This window comes from Grus americana, chromosome 2 (genome assembly GCF_028858705.1).
Source record: "Grus americana isolate bGruAme1 chromosome 2, bGruAme1.mat, whole genome shotgun sequence".
NCBI lineage: Eukaryota > Metazoa > Chordata > Aves > Gruiformes > Gruidae > Grus > Grus americana.
In genome coordinates, this window is record NC_072853.1 from 113,427,494 (window position 1) to 113,448,572 (window position 21,079).

Genomic DNA, 21,079 nt, shown 5'->3' on the forward strand with positions numbered 1-21,079 from the left:
GAACATGAGTCATAGTCGTCTGGAAATTTAGCTCCAAATTCCCAGTTTCAGCAACAGCAGTCTAAGAACTAAGTGAAATTAATTAATTTTGCAACTCAGAGGAAAATGAGACCACTCACTGCAAGCCTCCAATTTGTGTCCTTTGCTCTCTCACACAAGTCTAGTGATCTTTGCTACGTCTGGAACAAAAGAACTCACGTCCTTGGTTGATAGGAAACGTCGAGGGTTTATGCGCTGTCTGGTCAACTTTGTCACTAAACAATGACTGTTGTCTTCCAGGGGCAGGCTCCCTCTCAGCATTGATGTGAGGAGACCCCATGGGCTGTGTTACCATTTTCAGAGTGTCAGTATCTCCTGTGCCAGCTCATTGTGACACCATCTTGAGTTCAAACATGCAGGCGCGGCTCTGTAGTTCTAAAAGCCAACCCCTCTTATTCATTCGCAAAGTAGTTCCTCTACTATTTCTCTATTCCTTTCTTGCTGTATATCATATCTACCTTTCTGGACAGCTGGCATATATCCAGTGCCATTTGTTTCATCCTGCCTTGCTGCATGGGTTGTGACTTCCATGAATGCTATCTTCTATCCAGTTTCTATGCTTTCCCCCAAAGTCTTCCGTTACTTGGGATTGTTTTCTTGTTCCGTAACATTTTGGTGTTCTTTTGTTTAACTTATCAAATTGACATTAGCATCCTTGAAACATTCTGTATAAATACAGCCAAAGATAGATCTTGTTCATTTTCTTCTTGTTTTACAGAGGATAAGCAGACCTGCAGTTAACGCTGGCATCATCTTTTTTATTTGCCACTCTTCTCAGGGGTGTAAATGAAGATAAAGACAAATGAGCTTCATCACTACTGCCATGGCATAATGCAACATGAACGACTTAAAAAAATTACAATTTTTTAACATATTGTGAGATAAAATCTTTTGGAAGGACTGTAAGAACTGATGATTTTAGTTGGCAAATGAATATGTTTCTTTTAACGGTTTTGTACCTTTTTGCTCTGCTACTTCAATACCTTTCTAATACTTTGTTCCTTCTGAGACAAATAATGTACTTACCATTATAAACGCACTATTCTATAAATTATCATATGGGGAATCACAGGATGTTAATTAAGGGAGATAGCAATGATTTAAACTTTTATATCTGGTTTCAAAAGCCTGGGGACATTTTCCTCTCAGTCCACATGACACTGCTGTCTCTAAAAGAGCCATTTAGTATCTATGCGGCTCCTAAAATTCATTCTTTCTTCCTTAAAAACTTCAGCATTCTTATCTTAGTTTGGCACTACGTACGCTTGCCTTTATGGGCATAATTAGTAAACAAAACAAAGCAAAGCAAAAATACCCCACGCCTATGAGAAAGAAGTGCTGAAAAAAATAGAAAGTTTATGAAATAAATTCTCTATTGCAGACTGTAGAAAATGAATGAGTTGCCCATACAAAGGCCATGTTTATCATAGAATGGTTTGGGTTGGAAGGGACCTCAAAGATCATCTAGTTCCAACCCCCCTGCTGTGGGCAGGGACACCCTCCACTAGACCACGTTGCCCAAAGCCTCATCCAACCTGGCCTGGAACACTTCCAGGGATGGGGCATCCACAACCTCTCTGGGCAACCTGTTCCAGTGCCTCACCACTCTAACAGTAAAGAATTTCTTTCTAACATCTAACCTAAATCGACCCTCCTCCAGCTTAAAGCCATTACCCCTTGTCCTGTCACTACACTCCCTCATAAACAGTCCCTCTCCATCTTTCCTGTAGGCCCTCCTCAGGTACTGGAAAGCCACAATTAGATCTCCCCAGAGCCTTCTCTTCTCCAGGCTGAACAATCCCAACTCTCTCAGCCTGTCCTCACAGGAGAGGTGCTCCAGCCCTCTGATCAGCTTCGTGGCCCTCCTCTGGACTCGCTCCAACAGCTCCATGTCTCTCCTGTACTGGGGCCCCCAGAGCTGGATGCAGTACTCCAGGTGGGATCTCACGAGAGCCGAGTAGAGGGGCAGGATCACCTCCCTCGACCTGCTGGTCACACCTCTTTTGATGCAGCCCAGGACACAGTTGGCTTTCTGGGCTGCAAGCGCACACTGCCGGCTCCTGTTGAGCTTCTCATCAATCAATACCCCCAAGTCCTTCTCCTCGGGGCTGCTTTCAATCCATTCCTTGCCCAGCCTGTAGCTGTGCTTGGGATGGCGCCGACCCACGTGCAGGACCTTGCACTTGGCCTTGTTGAACTTCTTGCAGTTTGCACGGGCCCACCTCTCCAGCCTGTCAAGGTCCCTCTGGATGGCATCCCTTCCCTCCAGCGTGTCGACCACACCACACAGCTTGGTGTCGTCAGTAAACTCGCTGAAGGTGCACTCGATCCCACTGTCCATCATCAACAAAGATGTTAAACAGTGACGGTCCCAGTACTGACTGCTGAGGTTTATTCTTGCTTCAAAGTGCTGTACAGATACTAGGTTTATATCCCAGGTTCCATGTTCAAAGTAGCATTTAAGCACTGATTTTTCCCAATTCTTTGAAACTTACAGAGATTTTCCTATAATCAGTTCTGCTTTACTACCTAACTAAAGATGGCTAGGACCTTTGTCAACTAGCAGCTTTACAGCTCAGACCAGGACAACTCACACTGCCCTGAAGAAGCTCTCTTGCCCATTTGGAAGGCCCTAGGAATCCATCAGAAGCAGCAAATGCAGTTAAGATCTATCTTTACCATCTCTTCTAACTCCCTGAAAACTATATGAGGAATCATCAACTAGTTGTGGAGTAGTGCAAGTACCCTGGATTTATGGTATTACAATATTACCTTGTTGTTTGTCAGTTCAGACGAGAAAAGGGTCCAACATGGGACAGCACTCAGTCTTTTATCGCTCCATCTGATCAAAGGCCATAGACTACTACTCCAAAGGACATTAATAATTCTTTCCCTTACAGACTGCAAGTCAACTACTGATTTTAATAATACAAGATTATCTCTGATATTCACCCTTAGAACTCTTAGAAGACAGCTAGATTATATACCCTGAATTTATGGACATTACAGGATTCATATACTTATTTATTGGGGGGAGGGAGGGATGAGAGAGAAAGAAAGAGAACAGAATAGTCAAAGGAATTAGACCCACTCTCCTATGTAAAATAAACTTCCCAGTCTTTAAAAGCCTACAGAAATTAAAACGATGTCAATAAAGATTTGGTAGCATTTTATATTAACTCCAGCAGAAACAGAGTCCACTTAACTAGGGTCAGGAGGAAAGACAATAGAAAAAAATTGGCTTTTGTGGTTCATTTAAAGCACAGCCTCAAAAGTAAAACCTGCTGATTTCAAGTGCTATGAGTCTGAGGTTACATGAACTTAATATTAACTTTACAAATCAGGAACTTTATGATGAAATGGATCTGTTCATTAGAAAATCCCCAATCTACTTTGTGGTCTGTGGAGATGTTATCCGTTCAGTGATGTACTTGTGGTTTGTAAAAATGGGGACCCTAAAGATCATCAGAGCCAAAGTCTCTTCCCTGGGGCCTTTTTACTCTGCTGACACTTACTGAAAATCTAACAGCAATACGCTCTCCAGAGCAGCAATCATTAACTCATTCAAAGTCACAGGCACAAGGGTCTGGGGTTAGCAACTATTAATTAGTGTAATTATTCCCAGGATGACAATTACCAGCTGCAGGATCCACTTAACATCTATTCTCAAAACTTGTCTTTCTGCAATGCTAATGTTTCTAATAGGTTCATTTACCACCATTTACTGATTACATTCACTATGGTATATTGTTTCAGATGGACAGGACGGAAAGCCAATACCTAATATTGACCTTTACAGTATCCTGTGATTAGAAAGGCTGCTCCTACCATCATTAGCCACATCATTCTATTGAAAAACATATATACTGTTTGTGATAGATCTGTGATATTTCTCCCTCAAATATGCATACAAAATTAATTTCCTGGAAAAAATAACATGGTGTTTCAGACTACATTCTTGTATAACGCACTCATTCATACTAATACATTGCATATATTAGTTGTATAATTTGATGTTTAAGACTATTTCAGCTAGTGGTGATATGCATTTGGTAAAATTTCAAACCTGATTCTCCAGTCCTCATTAGAAAAAAAATAACAATGAGAAGAGGTGCAAGTCTACAGTCTGTGTTTGCTCGGTAGTATCCAAATCCTGCATGGTGCTGAGCCATGTTGAAGCCCTGTGCAGTTCAGAGAAACTAGAATGCTTGGCATACATTTAAATCAGACCTATATATTTCCTAAAGGAACAGAGAAAAAGAAGTAGCATAAATGTAGTTTCACCTGCTTAGGGAATCTAATACACCTCTCGTGAACAGGGAGAGAAGATGTCCACGACAAACAAGACTTTGATAGGACAGAGCTAATTCATTTAATAACAGAAGGAAGCGAGCCTTTGATGGGAAGATTTTTCTCTAGATTTTCAAAACTGAAGCTATTTTAAATCTAGGATGGTACTAATTTCACCAAATGCTTTAACAGATCCTACTGATTGCAAAGAATATTAATGTCCTGCCAAATCAGAGCCCTACATTTCAAAGTGCATAAAACTATGATAAATCAGAATTTGTCATACATGGAGACTACAGGAGAAAGCTTGTCTGTTAGAAGGTAGTACAAGAGTTCCCATTCTAATACCAGTACAGTCTGGATTACTGAAACAGGAGAAAGATTTTCTAGTACAAAAGCAAGAGAAGAGTGCAGGGAGTATGGCATCATGTTATTCCGACACGTTTCTCTTTCTTCATTCTCCAAGAAGCTGATAGCAAGAGCAATCAAGTATGTCGTACACTGAGTATCAGAGTTCAAAAGGAACAGAGGAACAGCAGTATGGCAGTATGTTTTCTGGAGAAGCTTTAATTCTTTACTTTTACTATACTGATAAGTCACAAATCAAAAGACAACATATTTTTTAAACTGTGTTAATAAACTGTTTCAGAGTAGTAACATGCTATTTTAGCACATATTTTAAAGGGTCTCCTGGACAGTGCCTCAACTATGCAGGAGTAAGTGGAAGCAGCAGTGTTGCTTTTAAATGTGCTGCTAGATTGTATTTGTGAGCATTTGATGTTCTTCTTTAATAACCTCGAGTAAAAGGCTGAATGAATTCAACAACAGTAGCTGAAAAAAGTGCAATGAGTCATATTATAGGAAAATGGAGAAAAGGATACAGGACTCTCCACTGAACACAATCCTATATTGTAGGCAATCTGTGATAACACCCTTTTCATTTCAGTTCAGTCCCATAAAATTACCACTAACATTACAACTCATGCAGAACACAGATAAATGTAAAAATGTCACAGAATTCTTCCAGATGGGACTTTTAGTTCCACTAGATCACCATCTACTTTTTTACTTGTCTAATATTTCATTACAACCTTCCATAAGTTAATTTTCTTTCCACTGACCATGTAAATCACAAATCAATTTTCATTTAAAATGCCTGACTACAGATTGCTCCTGAAAGCTCAAAGCATATGCTTCAGTGAGCTCTCCAACATTCTTAATGCACATTAGAAAAATGTTGTGGTTTTTTAAAAATCTTTTTAAAGGAATTAATTTTACATTAAAGTCTGGCATGAGACCCAAGTAGTGGTACTCCTCCCCCACCTCTAAAAAGCAGGTACGTTTTTGAAATGCAACCGTATGTAGGGCTAAAAGTGGTTCATGACAATGACATTTTTCCCTAAACCAAAAATTTAGGCAAAAATATAAACTACTTTAGATTTGCAGAAAGCAGACATGATTACTTAATCCCAAACCCCTACTGCACTCATATACTTCTCTAGGAGAAAGACGACAGAAAAGGAAGAAAAGGAGGACAAACATTCATAGTTCAGCCATTGGCTGTGCTTTATTTGAACCATTCTTTTTCTCATATTCTAAGAGGACCTTTGTTTACACTAAAATATATTGCTGAATATTGCTAACTTTACTTACAGAAGCAGCCACCCTATAACCAATGGGATATGCCTGTGAGACAAGCAGGATTCAGCCTTTAAAACAATCTGTAAGAAATGTTACTTAGGAATGCCCAGAAAATATCCTGAAACAGTATTCTCTTAAATGTTCTTCTCTTATGTTAATTTAAACACAGTGCTCTCCCCCTATGAATGTGTAAACATACATTTGGCAAACTGGACTTGGGGAACATGGTTTCTATAGTTGGTTTAGCTATTGTCCTGCTGAGAAACACAGGACAGTCACTTTGCTACTCTGTGCCTTAGTTTCCCCAATAGTAAACAGTGGATCATTAAAATGACCCTGTTTTCATATTAAACAGGACCACTTAAATGCCTGAGCTGACATATGCATAAGCATTTGCTCAATCAGTAAGAGGCAGGAGTGATCATGTGGTCATTTAACTCTTTCTAGGTAGACTACGTTTCCTCACACCAGGAATTTCTATGCTGTTTAATCTCAATTTGTTTTCACATGTTCTTGGTACTGGAGAACCTCATCACCAAACCTTGAAGGACAAATACTGCAATAGAGCAACCTGGTGTGGTGGGAGAAGGGAGGCTGTATCTTCTCTTGGAACACAAAGGAACTGTAACCCTTTCTACTGGCATGATCTCCCAGGTCACTGAAGTCTAATGAATTGACTAAGTGCAAGGGAAGACAGAAGCGTGGCTCCTGATCTGAACCCACATGCAAGCCTGCCCTTCACTCTCTTTTCCTCTGCTTACCTGGCACATCCATATTTACCATGTCTCCCTCCACCTTTGGGATTGTCCTTCCATCTCTGAAGTTCACTTCAGTACTGTTTTGCACCACTCTATCACAGCTCTCAGCAAGACAGTACAGCTTTGAATCCCAAGTTCTTGAAGCACTCTGACATTGGGATTCTAGCTTGGGGGTGATGGAGAGGGTGTCAGTTTAAATAAGGCTGAGTGCTCATGACAATTGAAAGTAGTTCTGCATTAAGTGGGGCTCTTCCTCATAATACAATATGTCAGTGCTGACCACTGAAATGGGGGAAGGGAAAGGCTCTTGAGCAGTCTGTAAATAGGGTCTTGCCAAACCATTTGCAGGTTATAGTCAGCCAAACCTTGAGGGTCTTCAGATAGGGTTTTTTAAAACCCACACTCCCAAATGTCAACAGGGCCTCAAGCATCACATCTAACGTGAATCTGCCTCACTAAACCTGAGAGTCGAGGGCCTCCGGATTTGGCTCTGTGCTGGCATATCACAATCATCACTTAGAGCTAACCACTTACTTGTAACGATGTGGAATTACTTCAGATATGAAGAGGTGTGGGGAAAAAAAGTTTACTTTGTTTCCTGATTTAGATAAAACCTATCATCTAAGGAGGAAGTTATACACAACAGTGAAGTCTCCAAAAACACATCTATTAATAGTCACTGGAATCTTTATGGAGTAGGGAATACTATGAAGACAACCTGTCTGGTCCTCTAACAAGAATTTAAAGTTAACTACTTTATCTGTAACTAAACAAACAAGTAGTTGGCTGGGTTATCTGACCAATCAGTAAAAGGCCCACAAAAATAGTCAGTGTGTGAGATGCCTGTGAGTTGGTTCAATTGCGTGGCTACCTTACTTTTTTTTTTTCTTTTGCTTTTGCCTGGCCAGCTAAGGGCCAGAAGGCTGTGCTTTTTGGATTTTACCTCACTTGTCTTTTTATTTTTCCACTCATATTTGCTTTAGTGGCTTTTTGTTCCATCAGCAATGGATTGGCAGACACCTCTAACGATCAAGAGGTGAGCAACCAAAGAGGAATCTCAATTACGGTGGCCAGAAAGCACCCTAGACACTTGAGCGTGTCTCCATTAACTAGATCCTCTACCTCCTTACATTTACTTTGTGAAATTCTTCTCAGGAGGAGTTTGTATTTCACAGCCTACTTGATAGAGGCTCCTGGATGAATGTGCTAGCTGAAGCTTAAAGAGGGCAGTAGAAGTATATGCACATGCTCATAGGTACGAGCTGGGATGTGAAAAAGAAAGTATCTGAAGGCCTATTAGAAAGAAAAAGAAAGTAAAGATTTCTCATGAAAACCATGCACTCTCCTGAGAGACTTCTCAAACCATCCATGTTTTCATGTAATTTTGAGTACTTCTTGATGGGGAGACTAACATCCATACAGAAAACATGATGCTTGGGAAGCCTGTGCTTCCAATGCCAATCACACACTAGCAAATACAGATCAGAACTTCAGATTTACATGTTGACGTGCCCATTTCAATGCCTATCAATAAATTTATATACACACAACATTCAGGCATTCCATTTTCAACATTTTGCCTACAATTACTAAACAGAACATTATAGCTTCTGGTGGCTAAAATCAGAGCTGCCAAGTTAAATTTAACTCTGCAGGTGCTGATGGCAGAGTTATTTATATATAAGCTGCACAACCCTGCAACATGGGCACTCAGTGCTCCAATGGAAGCCTCTACCTAAATAACATTGTTCTGAATCATCAGCAATAAGGATTTGCTTTCATTGCATATACATCAGTCACCAATTACTTGTTCCAGAAGCACTAATACAGGTTTAAGGCTACGTCAACATTAGCAAGTGATTTGCTGCAGTATGAGATCACTAGATGGAGGCAGCTGGTTCCAAGTCCCTTTCTTTCACTCTACTTGCAGTTCAGGGGTTTTACTCTTGCACTGAAGGTATAGGTCTTGAAGCTGTCTAAAGGGCCAACTGTTGGTTTGGACCTTTGTATCTCCACTTGGCTGTGGAATGCAGCCAGCATGCACCTGGAGTGGAGCTTCAAGATTAGTTTCCTCCAAAAGAAACCTGGTCTGCGCACATCAAACTAACATGAGGCAAATGGTGAAAACAGAGGGATTCATTTCAAGTTTGCTCTACTTCTCTCAACCAAAATACTTCAGCAGATCCAGCCTGCTATACAGTAAGATTTATTTTACAAACAATGGCTTACCTGCTGCCTTCCTACACCACTTCAATGAAAACTTTTCCCTTATTAATACCTGTAAATTTTGGTTTCTCAGCCTCGGTTTCTAATCTCCAGCATGCCATTTATTAAATTATCATATCAGGAGACAAAGACAATGCAAGTGGAATGTGACTGTGTATAAATTGCTCTGTATTGGAAATCTCATCCCATTCTGTTATTTACTTTTCTCCAAGTAAGATAATTATATTTGTATAGGTATAGATATAGATTAGATGTTACATTACAAAGCCACAAGGGTTCCTGATCTTGTTAACATGATGGTTGTCATAGTTTGTTTTGTTTTGCATAAGCAAGAGCTCATTACTGAGAATCCTTGTCATTCACATTGACTTGTGTCTTCTTAATGGAGCATTTCTGAAAGGAATGGCAGGACATATACATTTCAATTCAAACTGCACCTTGGACTCCTACTGAAGTCAATGGGGCTTCAGGACAAAGGAAGTTTTATAGCTTGTGTTTTTACAGGCACGCCCTAGTCTCTTGTTCAGTGTGCTTTTAAGGAAGGCCAATAGCGATTGTCAAATCATTTTGCTTTCAGGTATTTCAGCTGGTCTATTTGGCTACCTTCCACACTAGGTTACTTGCACACTTACACTCTCCTAGTGTCAAAAGATGCTGTAGTTCTCTGTATTCCTTGCACTGCAGTGGGATGCCATCATGCAAATATACAAGCCTTACCCTGTCTCAGTTAGCCAGAATGGGTATAGTTTGCTGTGCAGAAGAGGTGAACTAAAAACAAGTCTCACTGCTGGGGAGGGTAATAGCAGCACTGCTTTTGCATCAGTCCCCTGCCAGGCAATCCATAGACTGACACTGATGGTTGCTCTGGAGGGAGTCACTTACCCTCCAAGCTAGAGGTAAGATGCCAGATAAGCAGTAGCCTGTAAAAAGGGATTAAAAGAAGAGAGAAAACCAGGGGGAAAGATTAAGATAATTTACCCTTGTATACTGTATCCATCATAAATCCCATTGTCAGTATCTATTGTTCAAGTACCTGACAAACTTCTGTTTCTATTCCCTCCATAAAAGCCTCCATCATATAGAAAGTTGCGTACCTTTCATGGTTTTATAATAAACTGGAAGTGGGTAACAGTGTGATATCAAAGGAAATAAAACTCCAGTTGCTATTGCTGCTGGGGTTGCCTTCTGAATGTGGCTTATACAATATTTCATCTGTGCTGACACCTTTCACTCTCAATTATTTGGCTGCTGTCAAAACAAATCAATCATATTATAGCACTGTGTCTTCATGTTACCATTCCACTGCAAGTTAGCTGCATTAGCTTTGAAATATACGGAGGTATAAAATTTATCTCTATTATTTATTTAATACATCATTCTCCCTTGTGAGTTATCTCACAAACATAGCAAACTCAAATTATCTGATGTCAAACGTTGAATATATATAAATACCACTAAGAAATTTTAAAATAATGGCACCCATGGGAACATAAATGCATAAAGATACACTTGATAAGTCTTACACTTACAACCAATGATATTCTTCTGACAAATGGAACCAATAGTATATGTTTTTAATTTTGGTTGCAACTGGCCGAGGTGCTCATATTAGATAAATGTAATTTCATAAGACATAACTTTGAACTACCACTCCTGCTAAAGCAGAGTAAAACAAAGATTTAAAGAATTGATTTTGTTACCAGTAAAATGAACAGGGGGAAAAAAGCTGGGACTGAGGGGTTTGGTTTTTTTTTTTTTTTTAAAGATGTTACAGTGCTGGGAGGGGAACGTAGTCTTCCTTTACAGTTCACAAGCATTGACTTGGGAAAGGAAAAGCTAAAATTTCAAAGAGAGAATCTGAAAGTGATTGTTCAGATTGCTAGACTTACAGTTTTCAGAGAACATGTACAAAATTTGTTCTTGAGAGGTTTTATCCTTTTAAAAATCAACAAAATAAAAGAAACAACTTTCAGGTTGCCAATAAGTGAATTTTCTGAAAATGTACTACTATCATTTCCTTGCTTTTTAGACAGGATTCCTGTCCTGTTACAACTGCATCTTCTAAAATACAGAAGCCCAATATACTGGGAAAATTACAACAGGTTTATCACCTCCAGACGTTTACCTCTTCCTTCATTTATTACTGCTGATGTAATGGGAAATCAGCTGCACAGTACAAAAATCCATTCAGGAATATTTGGGTTGTGAATAACTTAAAAAACCAAGCTGAAATATACAGGGTGGACAGAAACAGTGCTAGATGAAGAAAGGGAGAAGAGACTGAAATGCGATCTGAAAAACAAAGGGAAAGATATTCAAGGATCAGATTATGTAAATCTAAAGTATCAGCATTGACTTGAATAGAATTAATCACAGAAGTGAGTCGAGAAACTTGTCTTTATACTGAAGATTTGTTTTTAACATTGCACAATTTATCACAATAAAACACAACTAAGTGAAAGAAGAATCTGTAAGATATGTCAAATCTACAGCTGATTAAGTTTAAAAGCAACATTGATGTTAAAATCAGTAAGCAAAGAAACCTATAGCAGGCAATAGTCTAAGAATCCATATTGTGTGGCATCATCTTAACCTTGGTGGAAGCTTCCAGTCCTTCTATGGGCTGGAAAAGGTCACTGAAGGTCCCAAATAAAGAAAATTCACCTTATTATTGCAGCTACTGAAAAAGAGCCTAGCCTCTTTTAGGTCTATGAATGAGAACAAGATTTAAGAATTTAGGACGTTTAGCAAAGATTTAGCTGAGTCTAAGGAGCTCAAGGCATCTAATACTAGTGATTTTAAGCCATTGCATCAGAAAGCATAGTGCTAGCTATCCACACATTCATTTACAGGTGGGAAGACAGCTGCAGAGAACACGTGCGAATTGCCTACCATCACACGGGACATCTGGGGCAGAGCAGAACTGAACTCTCATGTCTGTGCTCTCTGCTACGTCTGTCAGAGCAATAGGCTTGTAAAGACGAAAAGTTCAAGGAATGAAAGCAGCTTCAGGGATCAGTAGCAAAATGAGACCGAGGCCTGAAGATCTCCATGAGTACAGATTTCTACCCAAAGGCCATAAAATTGCATAGGGGTCTGGGGATAAGAAAACTCAAGAAGTTTCACTTTCGTCATTTCTAATGTCACCAGACAGGTCCTGTTTGCATTTCTAGAGCAACCTCAGTGGCAGACAGAATTTTTTTCTCAAAAAAAAAAAAAAGAAGAAAAAAAAAGAAAAAATGCTGTAAAATGTTTCAAGATCCATAAACTTTAAGATTTTATTAAGAAAGTTGTAAGACACCTTCAGAACTTTCCATGACAATTTAAAAAAAAAAAAACAAACCACAAACCAACCAAACCACAACAGAGGAGATCTCTATAAAAACAGGAAGTGTATGGTTCTGTGGTACAGAACCACACAGACTTTAAAAAAAATTTCATTTACAAAATTGGCTCCCAGGTGGTTAAACTTGTATGTTCCATGCATTCAAATTCACACTATTAAAAATGCCTGTAAACCCAGTTGGTCAATAAAGACTTTGTTGTTTTTATTAGTCCCTAAATATATATGTGCTTGATTAGACTCTCACTGGTCTATCAGGAACACAAGTTTGTATCCAGGGAGTTTTTAAAACATGAATCATAGGGATTTTATTAATACAAACACCATGGAAAAACAAAGGAAATTAAACCACAAAAACTATAAATGTCTGACTTAAATCCACTAAGGCAAGGAAACTAAGAGCGAAGGCTGCAAATCCATCCTGGTAATCCTTCTGCAACTATTGCAGGAAAGAGTATTGGATCAGCATGAGAGTCATATATGCATATACCATATAGATGTACCTACCTATTTGCATGTGATCTACACCAGTGCAGGTAGCATGCATGCTACAATGCAGAGGTGAGGAACAGAGTGACAAACACTAGCTAGGATTTTCACTTGCATTTGAAATTTCCTGGCTTTTGTGAGATTACTGTAAGTTAAGTGCTTAACATTATTGGAATGAGTTTTCTCTACATTAATTTAAATTGTCACGGTCTAAATTCAGGAAGAAGATTAACAGCTCCTGGAAACAGGTGCAAAGATATACTTTAAAAGCAGCATTAAAATGCATCCATGTTCTGGTTGACAGAAATTTCATTTATAATCCTGCACGCACAATATTCCTGCCAGGAGCAGTATCAGTCTGAGTCAGGGCTGAATGAAGGGGTACGTTCCCAGAAATGCCTGGGTCTCTCATACCAGTCACGCCACAACTCCTAACCTAGTGGTCATGTCTGCTAGAGGGTAGTTAACCAATAGGTTTGTCTTTCCCATCTGCTTCTTGGCATGCAAGTCTAGAAACTCAGACTCTGCCAAAACTTGGCCCAGAAAGTTTAAGTAGGTACGAACACTTTGATTTCAGAATTAATTTGATCTACCTCACATCATAACTCCTCACTGATGTCATTCCATAACCATCAGTAATGAAAAAATAGGCATGTCTGAGGTCTACTTTGGGTCAAAGTCTACAACAGAGCACACAAGCATTAAGACTACTGCATTTTAATGCCTCTGACGCTAGGCCTTTAACTTATGGGGCAGAAAATCCAAACAACAAATAGCTAACACACTGGGAGTGATCAATAAACAACTACTAACTAATAAAGCCCTGAACCTTTCACATTCCCTCTGTGAAGGCAGCAATTTTCCACTGAACAAGACGAGCAATTAACATGGGGCCACAGCATTCCCACAGGAGAAGCCTTGCATGGTGGGGAAAAAACAAACAAACAAACGAGCCCAATAAGGTTCTCTCTGTACTACCTTCGGAAAAGCAATTTTTGCCCTTTCTCCCAAAAGCAACTGTTAGGCCTCCCAACAGTACACTTCCTAGAAGACCACACAGAGACACAAAACCCTCTACCTACCCCATCTTTGGGGTTCTCTGCCTATTACTTCAGTTCCCCAACACCACAGTTTGGGCAGGATACAGCTGTTAATCTGAAGAAACCTGCTGCAGTGGCTGCTAATCCACAGTTGCTCCGTGCATGCCAGTGTGCTTAAGGATACACAAATTTCTCCTATTTCTTTCCATTTACTAAGGTAGGGAAGTTGGTCTTAGGGGGTGGCTAACCCCTTTTTTGTTTAAGTGAGCCCTTCACAGTGACTGCATTACGTGAAGCATTTATACAGTGATAGGGGAGTTATATATGGTTTGAGGGCTTCACAGAAATTGCTAGTGAGCGCAGCTCCTTTTCTTGGTGCTTGTCATTCTTGTTCTGGTTATGTTACTACACTGCAGAAGTACCTGGGAATAAACTATTCCTCTAAGTGAAACATCATTTTGATTATTACTGACATTGGTGCTCATTAAAATACATAAGTGAAACACTGCCTTTCTGTAGACTCTGAAAGCTATTTCATGTTACTTGAAGGGGAATACAAATGAATAGGGACTGCATCACTTTAGTTAAAAGGGGAAAATGTTCTAAAAAACTGGAATTTGGACTCTAGATCAGTAAGCAATTGAGGTTTGTAGTTTACTTCTTTTCAGTCTTTTTTGTTTTTCATCTCTCTCCGATTTCTGATTTTTAAGGGGTGTGTGTGTACACATGGAGGAATGGAGACAGCATGTTTACTTTATCTGTTGCACAATTAATGATACAAATTTATGTTCAGATGAAACAAGATCTAATAAATGTAAATAATACTTTTTTCCGTTATGTTACTACCGTCTTTACCTAACATTCATTTTGATTGATCTCCACATAAAAAAAAGCCTTTTTAATTTTTTTTTTTACCACCATCTATGTCTATTGTTATCTGTATCAGTGCATTTTAATGGCTGTCTCCTAGCTCTCAAGATGTTTAATACGTTTCCCCTTCCATTGTATTGCAGCTAAAATATGACCTGCTGCTGTTTAAATAATGTAATTTAATGATTTCACATTTTCAGCCATGCAAGGCTTCCTTTCAGCGCTGAAGCCTTTCACTAATGATTTGGGGAGATAGTTTGTTCTCATTACTTTCAGAACTCAAGATTGAGAAACTCTGACTTGGAAATAAATTATTGACATCCACTTTAGGAACAGTACCTTGTGTAGTGGAAATAAAATACACAAAGTTTCAGTGCCATGAGGCTAGAGTCTCCAACTTGTTGATTTATTTCAAGGTTCAAGTGTCATTCAAGCTCTGTAGCCGTGGAGATATCCAAAATACTGTTGTGCCATTGCTATGTGATGTAACATATTTAGGCCAACCCTTTGCAGACTCCTGAATGGTTATTCATTACAAGCGACCAGCAGTGAGCTGGAAGGCAACACCATGCTAGTTTCTTCTCATTTCAAACATGTATACTATACTAAAAGGATACCTAAAATACATTAACTGTGTAGCTAAAACTGCTTTGGATGTTATGGAAAAGTGAACAAAATGAGAGGACAGCCTTTAGCAGCTCCTCAGCACTGGAATACCTTCCCATTTCTCAGTGATTCCAACACAGAATCATCAGGGCTAAAAAATATATTAAGAAAACAAGACAGAACAAACTCAGCCCCCCAAAAAGGTATCTTTCTGTACACATATACAGAAATATTACAAGTTGAATGTTGCTGAACACCAGTTTGGATGCTAAGAGGCAAGCTGGCAGAGTGTTTTCTGCATTAAGTCAGTAAGGACAGGCCAAGAAGTAATGGACTAAAAGCAACAGAAAGGCAACACATTGTCTTCTATGGTACCTGCCTCACTTTTTCCCTTCTCACAACCTCACCATTGCTATTGTCACACCTTCAAAATTTTTGCTGGTTAAGAAAGCACATCTATGTTCCAGCTGTAATTCTAAGAAATGGTATGGGGAAAACAGGTGTGTAAATTTCTTGGGACAACAGCTTTCTTGGATGGTTTTTAAACTCTTATCTTCAGTGCTTTTAGTGGATTACAGTAAAAAGTTATGGTTTTTGATTTTATTGTTTTCTTCAAAGAACTGTTGGTGGAAAGCCAAAGCTCCACAGGTCAATCTGTGTTATGTTCAGGGATTTCTGTTTACTCTAAAGCAGATGGCTCTATTCTGCCACCAACCCTCTGGCATTTCAGTAAATTGTATTCTTTGCATATTCCTTGTGCATATGAAATTTGTTTAATGGGAGACAGGGAAAACATGTAAGTTTCACATCAAGAATTTACACATTCACCTTCCTTCTGCTCACACACATTTGACTTATTTGCTCAGGGAACAGGTATGGTATAGCAGTGTGTGGCAAATGACATAATGTAACAAACAGAAAATAATCAAGTATGTATCAAGAAAAGTAGTTTTGAAGGAGGCTTAGCTAAACCTCTTTTCATTTACAGCAACAAAATTCCTATTGACTTAGTGGTGGATCAGGACCATATAGCAACTGAACAATTTAACACAAATATATTTGAAAAAAATAGTCTTACTTATGAGTAACTGACAATTGAAGAATAGGTAATTTCACTAAGTTATACCGTGTAATTTCCATATCATTAATCGCTCTATTTTACCAATGTCTTGAATTTTTAAAAAAAACACTCGTTCTCTCATTGTAAGTACTTAACATACCTCTTCTATGATTCCTATCACTCTTTTCTCTTTCCAGAAGCAAGGGTTTTCAGTATTCTACCCAGTCACCCTGAGGTCTCATACTTACCGCCCTGAACCAGACCTGAAAGTCTACGAGAAGAATGTCAGTTAAACATGTATGTGGATCGCATACATTTAGTCCCTTCATCAATGTTTAGTATGAATTCAAGTACTCTGTTAGATCAGAACTTATCAGTTATTCAAAAAGTCTTCAGGGTGTCTTCAGAGTTATCTAGCTGGGGTGGTTCGTGATGAAGAGGTTTAGAAGTTTACTGATGAGAGAAGAAAAAGAAGACAGGAGAAGACCCATCTCACAGGAGCTGTGGACATCTATGCTTGACTGCACTGGAAATTCAGGGACAGCAGACATGACAACAACAGGAGTAGTAAGGTTAGAAAACAGCATGAAAACATGTCCCCCAGTTGTCGAGGTCGACCATGCCACAGAGAGGTTTAAGAGAGACAGATGGAAATTTATGAATATAGTCTGATTTGCCCAAAGGGCAGGAATTACCAAAATTGTGCTGAAGAGTGGGCTTCTATAAAAGTGCTGACTACAAAACAGAAGATACATTCTATGATTATCTTTCAAATAACCACAAAAAATAGGCACCAGAAGTCAGTCAAGTTCAATGGAAGTGATGATACCTCACAGCTAAAGATGTCCTCTAAAACACAGCACTCTCTCACCTGACTCTTACCTTCATTCACGCGTGCATTGGGTAGCAGGCTCTATAGAAAGCAACAGAAGCTTTAAGATTCAGGGCTCTTAAGAGCCATCTTGACCAAGTTACTTCATTTTCTTGTGTATCAGTTTCACTTCCAAATAACGAGAGCAGTGGCACTTGCTTAGAGGATCACGAGGGAAGGGTAGAAAAGATGACAAACAGCAACACAACTGCAGAATTTGTAGGTCCTGTTCCTTTCAGCTATTTTATGGAAGGTGTGATTGTCTCCATAGACAGGGAATTGCATCTGATGCCCCAGCAAGTCCCTGTTTTAACCCATGCTTCCATCTACCAGTAAAGATTATAGAGGAAACCTTTTCATCTGGTAAGGTCATTGCTTGCAAAATTTATTTTGCAGAGTTACACCTTTTAGCTAGCAATTAGACACCCATGACTAAACTAAAGAGCAAAGGTTGCCTGGCTTAATCCCTACTCTCCAGCTTTGCCACACAGGGTGAATACATGACGTAAGAACTGCACGAGCTTATGTTTATTTATAATACTACATACCCAGCAACTATAACCTGGAGCACTCCAGAGTGGAAGGATACATTTTTATAATGCCTGTTTCTTCATTAAGATTTCATCATCCACCTACGCTAAAAAGCCACTTCCCCTTCACTTTGTTATATCTGCTTTTACTCGCTCCTGTTCCACATTATTTTTTTAATCTCCAGTTCCCTACTTTACATGTACTCTCAAATTTTAAACAAGCAAAATTTGTGCATTAGTGTGTCCTTTTCATCTATGATTTATGAATGACAGGTTCTTCGATGCAGCTTAATGGTATGAGAGAGACATTATTTTAAACATTAAAGTGAAAACCATTTACAACTATGATAAGAGAGGTCTGTTGACATTAAACTTTAAAACATGCACAAGGTAAAGGCAAGTAGCTGCTCCAACAGGTGAGAGTACTACGCATGCAGTTTGTAAGGGAGTTTGTTCAACACATGAGCTGTCTCTTCCTTTTCCCTGTTTCACAGCCTGTAGGATTTGGTGCTTCAAACAATTCACCTGGTTATCAGCAGCCACCAGAGTTTAATAACTAAAAAGTACTTAAGGTGCAACGCAGAGTATTAATTTTAAAAAATTACCATTCTGTTTGAGGAAAACTTTTCCTACCATTTCCATCAGCAAGAAATAAAAATAAATAAATTGGAAGAGCTAAAGCTTTATTTTGATACTTCCTGCTCACACTTTTATCACTTTCACACTGGGCAATCACTTCCTTACCATCCTCTTCCATTAAAGCTGTACAACTCTATTATAAGATATTAGCTAATACTTATTTCGCTATACTTGGTTCAGTTCTTTCAGCAGCAACTGCTTTCTGAGAAGCAATCAACATAATTAGGAGTAGTAAATAAATACATCTGTATTTTACATCATATGTGTTTGGATTGAGTACCATTTCTAACTGTTAGACACACTAACAAAGAATACTAAGGAAGAACAGGTTTCTTACAGAAATGTTTTTCAGTCTGATTTTAGAGCACAGGGAGAATGCAGCAGGTATCTTAGAGTAGAACTATTGCAAACATGGTACAGCTCAGACAATGAGGAGGATACATAGAGAGATGAACTTTTTGCTTGTGACTTTGGAGTCACGTAACTCCCTCAACAGCTTGGATGAGGATGGCCGAACTTTATTGATAAAGCAGACCTCCCACAGCAAGAACGAGAACACATATTTGGGGCACTGCTGGCAGCTGACAAAACTCTGATTTTATAATAAAAGGTTTTTTTAAAAAGTGATTTTCATGCAATACTGTGCTTTTAGTTGCCTCTCTTCATTCAGCTACCCTAAACAGCAGTGGTGAAACAGAATACTTGTCTTCATGCTGCCATTTGAAATTTTAAAGTGAACTCTGAGTAGGGAACATTGATCACTGATGACAGAAAAGCCTAATGAATCATTCAAGTACTTTACATTACAGACCCACAGAATCGAAGACCCAACCTCCAATATGTTTTTATAAAAATGCAAATATCCCTTAAATATCTCTCAAGTATTCAAAAAATCATCCAAATACTAACTTTCAATACACATCAAGAGCAACATTTCATTGGAAAAAAGATCACTCGGTTTAAAAGAGAGAGAGAAAGTGAAACAGGCAAAAGAACCTATTAGAAAAACACTAAACATGACTTACCTTGTAGATTTTGCAATGGCAAAGTCATGATGCCTCCTGCTGCAGCTGCTGCTACCAGCCCTTGGATGTTGGTGAGATTCGCTGTAGGTAGAGTTAGGACAAGTCCTTGTTGGCCACCCAGCTGCCCAGCCATGTTGAAAGGAATAAGGATCGGCTGATTCAGGGCTGGAGTGCCTCCTGGCATCACCCCCGCTACTGCTGAGGCTAACTGTTGGGCTGTCAGTAATGGCTGTAACAAAACACAGACAGCAAGCCCATTTCACTGTGCATAGCTCAGTATTACACACTTACAACTCTTCTTGCTTTGGATCCTTTCACGTTGCATTATAGACATGCACTGCTTCCAGTATCTTAAAGCATACATTTTCACCAACACAGAAAATTTTCACAAACTTGACAGGCTGAAGCTGTATGACTTACAGTCATGTAGCATGGTAATAATCCCAGTTAAATCTAGACTGGAAAATTCATTACACATGCACCAAAGATAATTTATGAACACAAGAAGGCCTAACTCAGACTACAAGCACCTAAATGCCAACATTTCCCAAATTTTCCCAGTGGTATACTGATTAGTAAAAGCACAAAACACTACAGTAACAATTACTAGAAGCTATGTGGACCAAGACTGTCCTAGGAAGTGGAAGAACATTGAGTACCTTCTTAAAGTATGGCTGAACTTGGATAAAATTGTGAACTGGTAAGGGAGATGGTTTATAATGTTATACAGTGCCATACTATTACGCCTACATTTTGCTCTAAAGAAAATAAATACCTGGCATAAAAGATAATGAAATGCCTTTACTAATGCAGGAGTTGTGTGTGACAGGCAGAACTGTCAGAGCCAATAAGGCTGCATTAGAATTGCAGAAGCTTAAATATTAAATTATGACATGTATTTCAAACATAACTTATACAAGAAATTCCAATAATTTAACCTCCTAAATATGCAAAACTGCTTAGATTTTAGAAAAACATACAAAAAGCTAATCTTTCCAAACAGGTAACTTCTAAAACATACACAACACATACATGCTCCCTTTTTGTAACACTAAATGCAGCCAAACAGAATCACATTTTCTACATTACACAGATCAAAGATGATCAATCAGTTATTTACTTTTCATCAAACAGTACATCTCGATTAGTCAAAAGGAAAGATACTGACCTGAGGCCCAACAGGGAATGCAGGATGGGTCTGACTGGGTTGGTGCTGGTCTGCTGGGCTCGTGTCAGGTAGTACTGTGTTTCCTCTGGCCTCTGAAATCCAAAGAGCGGATTGACTTTAATATCAAGCCTGGGGACTGCCACATTACCTTCTACTCTGATGTCACATAACATCAAGCTGAAAATGATATGTTAAAGTGCTTTATCAATAACTCAAGCACTCAAATCACTTATCAGCTGCATAAATTATGCTAACATCATTCAGACCAGCCAGCTCATTCAAGGAGCTACAAAAATCTGACAGCAGTGAAACTGAAGCTATCATCAACCCAGCTAATGTGGGTTGCATTATACATCAATTTACATACAGTACATGAGCACTCTGCATGTGTGGGAACTGCATTTTTTACGCTTAGGTGAGCATCAGCCATTCTAATTTCTGAAAGCAAAAATTATCTGAAAAACAATCAAGTCACATCCACTTC

The 21,079-nt window shown here is 39.0% G+C and overlaps 1 protein-coding gene across 1 annotated transcript in view; it reads right to left on the reverse strand.

Moving 5' to 3' along the window:
• POU6F2 (POU class 6 homeobox 2) overlaps nucleotides 1-21,079 on the reverse strand; it is a 318,855-nt gene that overhangs the window by 161,660 nt on the left and 136,116 nt on the right. The window contains exons 3-4 of the mRNA XM_054814683.1: nucleotides 20,596-20,687; nucleotides 19,428-19,656 (exon numbers count right to left, since the gene is read on the reverse strand). Coding sequence (XP_054670658.1) covers nucleotides 19,428-19,656; nucleotides 20,596-20,687 — 321 coding nt within the window. The remainder of the gene's footprint in view (nucleotides 1-19,427; nucleotides 19,657-20,595; nucleotides 20,688-21,079) is intronic.